This window comes from Alosa pseudoharengus, unplaced genomic scaffold (genome assembly GCF_046254945.1).
Source record: "Alosa pseudoharengus isolate Yale_2024_CS ecotype anadromous, Long Island Sound unplaced genomic scaffold, YU_APseudo_1.1 YU_APseudo_1.1_scf_5, whole genome shotgun sequence".
Taxonomy (NCBI): Eukaryota; Metazoa; Chordata; class Actinopteri; order Clupeiformes; family Clupeidae; genus Alosa; species Alosa pseudoharengus.
The window spans coordinates 23,068,191-23,079,007 of record NW_027468837.1 but is presented as its reverse complement, the minus strand read 5'-3'; the positions used below and the strand labels follow the sequence as shown (position 1 = coordinate 23,079,007).

The following is a 10,817-nucleotide window of genomic DNA, read 5'->3' as shown; positions in this document are numbered from 1 at the left end:
ATAGTCATATTTTTCTGAGGTAATGTAACTTTCATGAACTCACTCTGAATAGAACCAGACATGGGTGTGAAATCACAGAGACACTGAGGGCCGGCATTAATCGAAGACCGATATGAAATGGGGATAATGAAATAGCACTTTAATGTTGTGTAATTTAGTTGAGGGGGCCAGAGGTCAGTATCTCTCAGTCACACATGTACATGTCTGAATTAAACCCTTAACAGTCTCAGAAATTGGATTGATAAACTTTTGTCTTTAAATTATTTGTGAGTGTTGCCTCATAGGTGGTTGGGCGCTCTATGCCATATTGTGACAAGTTGAGTTTCATACGTGAGACTGATGAGAGATGCAGGCATCACATTATGATCATAATGAAAGCTATTGAGAAGTTTTGTCCAGAAGAGCAGTTTTCACTCCTTGGAAGTGTATGTTGCGAACTGTTTATTATTACACTCTTTGTATTTTCCATACTGTTTAGTTCCATTCAGATGGCATTCTAAAGGAAATGTCGACCCGTCGCCCTGTTTCTTTGTGCCAAATTTGAAGGGCAGACATGACCTCCTCAAAGTCCTCAGCCCCGGAGGCATCTTTAAGCACACAGAGCAGAGCATCAGGGTTTATCTGGGTCTCGCAGTTTCAATAGACTCTGTGTGTTTGTCTCTTTCCCCCTTTTTCCCATTTAAGTGAAGAGAACAGGTGAGGTCTGCCGTTAGGTGATAAGGGTTCTCTTGGCAGGGATGAGACCTGCCTGTTTGTCCCTGTTGTTCTATAAGTTATAGAGTATACCCTACCATTTACCTTAGTATTGCCTGTGTGTTGAAATCATTACAGTCCTCATCTAAGCAGTTGTACATGTATATCTTCATGCTGAAAGGTTAGACAATGTGCTTTTTTTGTTGTATAAGGAGCATTCCTTCTCCGAAGTCGTTAATCTTCATAAAGACACATCCTCTTTAGCACTGATGAAGACTGTGTATGTCCTCCCTAAGGAGACCATAGATAGGAAACACGCATCTTTGCTGCCGTGACTTTATGTCTGAGTGTGTAGTGAATCTCATTTGAAGTTTTTGAACTAAGAATTACTCCTTGTATCTTGGCATTAGCAGCTTAGGAAAAATAGTATCATGCCAGTATTGGATTATTATTTGCCAGATTGTTGGATATCATATACATGCTTGTTTTTATCATTTGCCATCTCCTGTAATGTAATGCTATAATTGACCTCTGTTAGTAAAAGTAGAGATAGGCTTTGGAAAGGACCAGGTTCCCATAACTACTGCTGTCAACATGTTGTACAGTACTGTTAGACTAAACAGAGCGCTTCCTTACCCTAATGCCATTCTCTCATTATATAGACTTCACTTCACTTCTCACTGGTGAGGTGTTATTCCACCCGGGGTCCTACTGCCTCCATTACCTCCAAACAGTTGCGTCCAAAATTGTATACATTCATATTTGGATTCCCATCCTCATTACTCATTTCTCTGCTTATACTGTATGATCATAATCATCTGCTCTGATGGTAATTTTGATACCATAGATTTAATAGAGACCCAGTCAGACCAATAGTATGAAAAATAAGGAACAGAGTTTATTTACAATGATGCGCATCAAGGGAGAGACAGCATGACTTCACCTAAAGATCCATCAGCTGCTCTTACTAGACAAGGAAATAGTTAGAGTTTAAGTATCCTTCCAGGCTGACGGGAGATGGCGTTGGTCATCCCATCTCGCGTGGACTACACTGAATTAGACCCTGATTAGTGGCAGCCTGGCAATCCGGAGCAGATAGGTACTGACGCAGCCATGCAGAACAGTGAAACACTGCAAAGTCATAATATTCCTGCTTATCTCTAAACACAGTCACACAGAGATATACACAGGGAGAGTACAGATATCATAGTCATTACATAAAATCATTCTTTTAGTATCAAAGTGACCTACTAATGAGAAATGCAGAACATTAAACCACATATTGGAATATTGGACATAATGCAGAACATTAAACAATATTGGAATATTGGACATAATGTTCTATTCCACTTTCTCTCAGCTCCTTCTATTGATATGAATCTTCTGCATGTACACCAAGATGTGTTGATGTGTTAAAATGTTGAAGGGGAATTGTTCCTTTCCACCGTTCCCTTGGGCTTGCTTTGTGCACTATTGTGAATGGTACTTTATAGATTAATTAAATTGAATTGAATACCCAAGAACACTTCACTTCCTTGGTTAACCACTGGCTAGAATTTGCTGTGAAAACAAAGAAATCGTAAAGTATGTCAGGCATTTTTGCAAACTTGCAAACAATTGGCTGGCATTGGCCATCTATTTGGAGGAGTCCTTTTACAGTGAATAGAGCTGAGCCAAGATGAAATACAGTATGATGTTGCTGTTTACACATCCCAGGACAGTTTTGTTTGTTCTTAGAACATCCATTTCAGTATTAACTTTACTCAGGATGTTAAGAAAATATATATATCACCTTAAACACTACCAACACTTATTGCTAATACCAATTTTAAAATACAGTATATTATTTGCTATGGTATGACATGGGGATCAATTGGTTTAATGAATACACTTGATTGTAAATTGTAGCCTATAGCTAAATTGTATTATTAAAGTTAGATGTAAGTACTGTTTCTTCCATTGTGTACGGTGCTGTAATACACAGACACAACAGTTCACCCAGCCTCCACTGAAAAGCTAACACACACTATGACCCCCACCCCAGGTCCTGCCATGCTACCTGTCGCTTCTGATGGAGACCAAACTGCAGATGGAAAACCTCAATGGCAGAGCTACTTCACACATTTTTGAGGCGGCAGATACCTGCGTGTCTCCATATGTGAGCAAATGGCGCTGCAGGGCCCTCGCGCCTCTCACCACCCCTGAGATCCGCATCTCGCCGTCGCACTTTTTTTGTGATTAATGTGAGTGTAAGGTAAAGTAAGCAGCAACCGTCTCCTCTAACAAGACATTTTATATACGCTCAAGTTCATGCTCACACTCGTGCTGGCCAGATCAAATAATTGCCAGAAGGAAGCAATAACACATTGAGATAATTCTCTGCAGATATAAAGAACGCAGGGTTTCTGCAAGCTAACAAGGTTTAATAGTGAGTGCTGACATGTACGTGTGGGGGTGGGTGGGTGTGGGTGTGTGTCTGTCTGTCCGTCTATGTTTTCCATCACTAAGCTGTGGCAGTCCACTCCTTTTCTTCTCCTCAGAAGTCGAACCATAATGCCCTTATTTAACTGTGAAAAGGCTTGTGTGTTGTCTTTCTTCTACCTGCATGTCCAAAATGTGCTGAACACCAGTTGCAGTGCTTTGAATGTTGTGTCAGTGTGTTACTTGTTGGAGCCTCAATGGGGTCTACAAACAGTAAAATGAAGGAGGTATGTGTATGGAGAGTATGTGCATGTGTGTGTGCACGCAAACACATTAATGTGTTTATTTCTGATGTGTGTACATGTACACGTTTGTATTAATTTAACTGGAAATATGTTGTGTGAACGTAAGGAAGAAACCATAATAATTTGTCATGCATTAATTCCTGCGAACTGCTTCAGACAGTATGTCTGCTACAATGGATTGAAAAAAAGATTCATTTTAATCCCTCTTTTTTCTCCACGATTGAAAAAGATCTGCATTTAATCTCTCTTTAGTCCCCCATTATAATAATGTGTCTTTTGTGTACTCAAACATGAACGGCAAAACATCAGAAAGACACCACTTTGATTCAAAAACCAGATAGGCTGCTTTGCAGAAAAATGATTGCATTCACCTAAGAGCAGGATAGGACCTTGGTAATTGCCATGTCACAAATATTGGGAGGCTATGTAGGGAAGTGTTTGAAGAAGGAGCTTCCGATCAAGATAAGATTTCAGGCAGCATCTGAAGAGAGAAGGAGTGCTTTAGAAGTTTGGAGGAACGCACAAGTGTGCAGCCTGCTGCAATCAGACATAAAGGGGTTAAGCGTTGGAGCATACCTTTGAGCACTTTGTGGTCTATCAAAGCTCTGTGCCTTTGGGGTTGAGTGGTATCAGTCACTATGGCATTTTCACCAACAAAAGCGGTGTCTTTTGCAAACTGTGTGTGTGTGTTTGTTTGTGTGTGTGTGTGTGTGTCCATTTGTTTACATCAATGCAATCTGTAAAAGTAGAAAAAGAAATGATTTTTCACAGTGATGATTATGACAAGCAACAACAAATCAGGAAATCTAAAATGATATGCTGAAACGATAGTGTGTAACTCTTGTCCATGGAGATTTTGATAACACAGGCTATTTCGTGATTGTGTTATAAATTGTAGTTATTTTAAAATAGTTAAAATGAATTAATGATGATGTGCACTTGGATGTTTGATGGATTGTTTTGTAGGCTATTGTTTTATGATCTAAGATCTGTGATATATTTATACACCCCTGCACGTTGACTTGAATTGTCAGTTTTTTTCCCCATATGCTTATATGATCCTTGCAAGATATACTACGTTGCGACAGTGTAGCTCATTTTATAACTGTAGATTTTAATTCCCACCTTATATGGTGCGACCACAGGAGTTTTTTATTTTCGGCTGTCTTCTGTCTTTAAAAATTATCACCTTATGCGTAAGCAGCTCCAGATGTGGTTTAGGTGTGAAGCGCGACTCTTCAGAATGTTCCGGTTCTCTATCGGCTTGTTTTTTGGCCTTGTGATTGTGTGGTGATTGATTGTAACCTGTGCGATGCAGTGAAATGAACATGACCGGCTCAGCAACTATCACAATGCACGAATTAGGCTACACGTTGAGCATATAACGTAGTATTTACACGTAGCTATCTTAAAAGTGACAATGTAATTTCTTTGAGAGAATAGTCATGTTGCCTAGATGTGGGAACTCTTAGCATTCTTTTTCGATTCTCAGCCTACTCTTCCGGATATTGAAACCAACACGTCTTGTTTTCATAACATTAACCACATCACTTGATGTGGTGTGTTTCAAAAAAATAGCAATAATAGAGGTGGTCTTTACCGAATGTTTTTATTCTGATTTGCACTCCTCCAAGTCCATATCAAGTATCGCTTTTCCAAGTAGGCTATCCTACCTTTTTATATCCAAACATTTAGCAACAAATGACCCTATGGGTGTAGGTGTTTTTTTTTTTGTAAATAGCCTACTTTCAGAAAACTTAAATGTTTAAATCGGGTTTTCTAGCAACGTATTTCATTTCGTAGGGAATTTTGGCATGTAGTGTGTGTTTGTGTGTGTGACAACTGGAAGCTGGACAGGACACTGCTCTTTAGAAGGCATGCGAATCATTCATCAACCGTCAGTATAGGCTATTTAACACAAGGCTGAGAGCCGTGAGTGCACGCTCCGGGAGTGTTCATCTTCCCGCTGTGTTCGGCATTCAGCAGGTTGTTGCACGCAACTTGCATCTCTCCTCCTCACAATCTTCGAATGTGAGACCTGTGAATTGGCTACTCAGATAATAGGGCTGTTAAACGTCTTGCAACACATACAAAATATTGATCTCGTTGTGCGCTGGTAATAATTTTAATAATAAAATCAGTTGTCTCAAGTAGATGTGACACCTGTAAGTTGTATCATTCGCCCTTATAAACCAAATGCATTATTCAGATGCATCAGGAAATGCTTATGGACAGATAGATGTCCATTGGTCAGATGATATACGTGAGTGTGTGTGTTGTAGAATAAGAAGTCTAAGTGATGAGAGAAAGTGTTGGTTTGGCAGAGGGTCCGATAATGTAGCGTTGACGGGTTTTTAAAAACCTGCAGTGAGTTGTCCGTCAAAGCCGTCCGTTTTTTCTGGAAAACTCTTTTGTTTGCCTTCACTTGATTGATGCTCGACTTAATCCAAGGCTCGGCGAGTCTTCCCAGGAGGTTGAGCCGGGCTCTTTGTGCCTCCCCAGCCCATGTGAAGCAAACCAAAGCGGGAGAGGGTCAGAGTACTACGGCTGGGTACCAGTTCCTCCCCACCAGCGCATCTGCATGTGAAATCGCCATTTCACCCCTCCACACTCCCTAATTGTTGTAAAAATTATTTGTGAAATTGCCTTCCTCCAGGAGTGTTTTCCACGGCAATTGTCACACAATTTTCTATGCGCGGCAGTCCCACAGAGTTGACACACGGGCCCCGTCCATTCAACATATGTGACTTTTCTCATTCCACGATGAAGCTGAATCATGCACTCCTGCTACAGTTTGTCCAAAGGCTATTTATTAATGTAAGACGGGAGTTCCGCCACACGTTTCTCACTAGGCAACGCATTTGTTGCCAGGTTTGCTACTGAGTCAGTCAGTTGGATAACACCTCCATGTAACTGTTGAAGTTCTGAATCTTTGCTATAGCTGCTTCATTATAATTCTCGTATTTAATATAGTTTGACAAATGTCCCAGCAAGATAAATTATGGATTTATTGTCGTCTATTTTTTTAACATAATCGACTTATCCTTAAATAGGGTACATATAGCCCTATCACACTAAAAAGTGAACGACAAAATCAGTGTCTTTGTAAGTTGCATTGTCTCATTTAATGTAAGGCATGCCAACAGTTAATTTCTCTTTTTGTTTAATGTGTAAAATGTTGATGGTGTGTTTAGATATTGTAAACATTGGAGATATAAGGTGCTATTTCACCATACCATACTCAGACAATAATCATAGCCATATATTTTTACATTACACCACTAGTTGTCAGGGGATCTCTCCATGTTAATTAGCTGATATTTGGACTTTGACCTCGATGTCAAGTGCAGATGACATGCCGTCCCTTGATTGGGAATGCGTGAAAAGTATCATCTGTAAATACATTTAATTGAAATAGTCAGACTGTCTGTGGCTTTCAGAATCTGTCCATATTATTCTGAATAGAACAGTCGATTACAGAACATAATTAGGGATGTTGAAATCTTGGAATGCACAAATGACCTCCTGTGAAAGACACACATATTTAGAAATGTATTTCCTAGGGAAAATACAATTAATCCAAGTACAAACATACAGTCACTTAAATATTTACATAGACTAGCCGATATCTTATTATTATTATTATTGTTATTATTATTATTATTATTATTATTATTATTATTATTATATATCGCTTTGGACTAGTGATCTCACACGTCATGATTCTTCTTTGTAAATTTACAAAAAAGGGCTCATTTGTATCATTTGTGAATTTGAGTTTGGCTGAGAGATAGTGACGCAACGGTCTCAGAGCGGAATGTGACTTTGCATCCTCCCAAACCAGCTGCTATTGGTCGGTCGGTCCGTAGCTATACCCTCTCTCTCAATCATGAATAAAAGAAAGGCCGTGGAACCTATCGGTGCGCTCAACTGCCTCCTCCTACAACGTGCTTTAAAGTTAGCCACTTAAACTACCCCATCCAGCCCGCAGACGTTGTTATCAAAACCAACAGGGCTCCAACAGTACCAAGACAAAGAATAAAATAATCTTTGCTCAAGCCGACTTTCGAAAGCAAGACTCACGCCTTCCTCATCATACAGCGAGAGTGCTTTTCCTTCTTTTCGCGAGGAGACGCCGCTAGGCACTTGGCCACCTCTTTTGACTTTTTTCCCCTTCTGTTTTTGATGGGGTGTTGTGCGGCAGATTTTCTGCTTGGAGTTTCTATTTCACTGGTGTGTGCTTTTATGAAGGGTTGACAATTCGTCAAAGCTTAATTGTGGACCTGTTGGTGTGAGTGATTTATTTGGCTTTGCAAGTGACACGATTTTTTTAAGTAGCTGGAATGGCTACTTTACCAGGAACAGTACCACGAATGATGCGTCCAGCTCCAGGCCAGAACTATCCCCGAACCGGATTCCCTTTGGAAGGTATGCGGATGGCAGAGGATGCTCGTGATACGAGGGATATACATCAACAGATGGCCTGGCCATGTACATTAAGTGTGTTTACAGTTGACTTTTCTTGACACAAAGTATATGTTTGGCGTGGGCCTATCTCTGTAAAACTCTGTAGCTTAGATGTTTGATTCAACCTGAACTTTTTCTGAAGTAGAGCAAGTGCAGTTAATAGGCGACAATTTGTTTGGTAATTAACACAGTCAGGAAGAGCCGGTCGGGAGCCTACAAATCACTCCCTGTAGGATGAGCAGGAGGTCCATTGAGTCATCTCAAAGACTTTGCATAAAGCATGGTATCAAAAACTTGAAATTGAAATTTTATATGGAATTGTAAATACTAATTTTGTGCTATACTTTATATTTTGATTAATTTAATTTTGCACAATTAGCCATAATAGGAACACAATATGGTGTACCAGTTTGACTTTCCAGCCTCTCCTCTCCTACCAAACGTCCAAACGCTCTGGAAGGTGTGTGTGTGTGTGTTATTTGCATGCCAGAGCCCGTCTTGCGCGGGAGCAGTTCCCAGCCACAGACAGTACGTGCTCAAGTGCTTTTTACCAAACAGCACAAGCCACGATTTTCGCAAGTTACTGAAGCTGTCGGATTTAGTGAAGTATCCCAGTGTTACAAATTGTGAAAAAATACACATCTAAGAGATGGCTCAAAGGATCACATCAATATTTGTACAGCATGACTTGGAATAATCAAGGTGAAAAGTGGTACAATCTTCAGTGCCTCTTGAATGCTAAATTGGACATTGGAGTGCTGTTTGCATTCAATGTCATTCACAGCCTGTGTGGACAGCATGACTGAATTAGTGTGGTGGCGATCTACTTAGAAAATTACTTACATTTAGCTAAAATGCATTTGCTATCTTGACCCTGTCTTGAGGCCCAAGAAACACATACAACCTAATAGTCACAAACATTCTCAAAGTAATTTGATCTGAACTTCAATGAATGAGTGTATAAAACAATATAGGCCTATTTAAGTGTTGAAATAGGCCTGTGTTTATAGCATTTTCTCAGGTGACATTAGTGCATATAATTTAGCCTACTCATGAGTTTAAAGTCGTGTTAGAGCAAGTGGTTCACCACAGTCATATTGCATAGGCTACGCAATGCATGTGTAAGATAATAGATCATTGTAGACAAATGAGCATGAATAATTGTTCCCATATTAATTCCTTAAATGTACATAAATCTTTGTTATGAAACAGTATCAACACCACTGGGCCAAGGTCGGGTGAATCAACTTGGTGGAGTTTTCATCAATGGAAGGCCACTACCAAATCATATCCGACACAAGATAGTAGAGATGGCTCACCACGGCATCCGGCCCTGCGTAATCTCGCGACAGCTGCGAGTCTCACACGGCTGTGTGTCCAAAATCCTGTGTCGGTACCAGGAGACCGGTTCAATACGTCCTGGGGCGATAGGTGGAAGCAAACCCAGGGTGAGTAAAGGCATAGTTCAAGACAGGTCTCTGGGATGCTTTCCTACAGGGTGTTCTAATGTTGCTAAATGACCGTGATTACGATGATGAGGTGGTTGTTAAGGATGCCACAGTAGGCCTATGTCATGAAAAGTCTGCCTAGCATTAACTCATTCTAGCATGGAAAGCATTAAAAGCCATATATTATGGTTATTGTAGGCCTCGGTAATAGTGCAGCAAAGCCATAGGCCCAAGCAAGTCTATAAGTATCCAATTATAGGAAAAATATAGGCTACTAGCTATGCATTCAGTAAATTCAATTGGAGACATTGAGCAAAATCGTTAATGTATGTTGTGTTTTACTTGAAAGTCTGACTTGGATTAATGTGCTAATGTGCTCTTTTGAATGAAAACAACGTAAAATGAATTGACATATTTTGCTTTCCCCATCTCTCCTCGACATTTTATTCCTTGCCTCGCGATTTGGAACCTAAAGCAGGTGGCAACGCCGGACGTGGAAAAGAGGATTGAGGAATACAAACGCGAAAACCCAGGGATGTTTAGCTGGGAGATAAGAGACAAACTTCTGAAGGACGGGGTGTGCGACAGAAGTACGGTTCCTTCAGGTGAGGCCTCATCCGGTAAGCACCGTTTCCTTTCTACCGCCAACTTCACCAACTTTGTCTGACAGCTTGCGCTGCCAGCTGGACCTAGGCCATATGTATGTGTTCTACTTGAACATTTACATTTTCATACCTTGCATTTTCATCCTTTGCATTTTGCAGACACGCATGTCAAACGAATAATTTATTTTGTTAGCATTTAGACAGGCATAGGGTAGCCTACTTATTTAACCTAGGTTAATAGACCTTTTCGATCAGCCACAGCATTGTTCGATGAATATATTGTTCTGACTTTGGTAAAGTACAGTACTCATTTTGAAAAAGTACTTTGATAAAAATGTATAAAATTAAGATAAAATTCACTTTAGCACAGTAGCCTATCTTAAAGCTTGATTCTCACTTCTTTTTCTTTAGTGAGCTCTATTAGCCGGGTATTGCGCGCACGCTTTGGGAAAAAAGATGACGATGATGATTGTGATAAAAAGGATGAAGACGGCGAGAAGAAAACCAAACATAGCATCGATGGGATACTTGGTGATAAAGGTAATGAGGTTATATTTTATTTAGCAGAAGGCTACTTTATTATTACTATCACTATTATTATTATTATTATTATTAATAATACTATTATTATTATTATTATTATTATAGAATATCGCTCCAGTCTATATGTGTACATATTTATATAGGCTTATATCAAAATAGTATAGTAGATATGGTGTGATTTAGCTGTAATCGCCATTAGTGTCGTCAAACCTATAGATCACTACATTCCTACAGAGCTAATATCATCTAGGGAATATGTGCACCTCTTCGGCAAATAGGAAACAGCTATTTGGCAAATCGCGGTGGTTACTCATGCTGTTAGATCCTCTATCTAG

The 10,817-nt window shown here is 39.9% G+C and overlaps 1 protein-coding gene across 2 annotated transcripts in view; it reads left to right on the top strand.

Moving 5' to 3' along the window:
• The first annotated feature begins 7,762 nt into the window (after positions 1–7,762).
• pax7a (paired box 7a) overlaps positions 7,763–10,817 on the top strand; it is a 62,129-nt gene continuing 59,074 nt past the window's right edge. The window contains exons 1-4 of one of the 2 annotated variants that reach the window (XM_076267315.1): positions 7,763–7,847; positions 9,099–9,334; positions 9,810–9,939; positions 10,351–10,479. In XM_076267315.1, coding sequence (XP_076123430.1) covers positions 7,763–7,847; positions 9,099–9,334; positions 9,810–9,939; positions 10,351–10,479 — 580 coding nt within the window. Of the gene's footprint in view, positions 7,848–9,098; positions 9,335–9,809; positions 9,955–10,350; positions 10,480–10,817 lie in introns of both variants that reach the window. The other variant, XM_076267314.1, reaches the window with a different exon arrangement.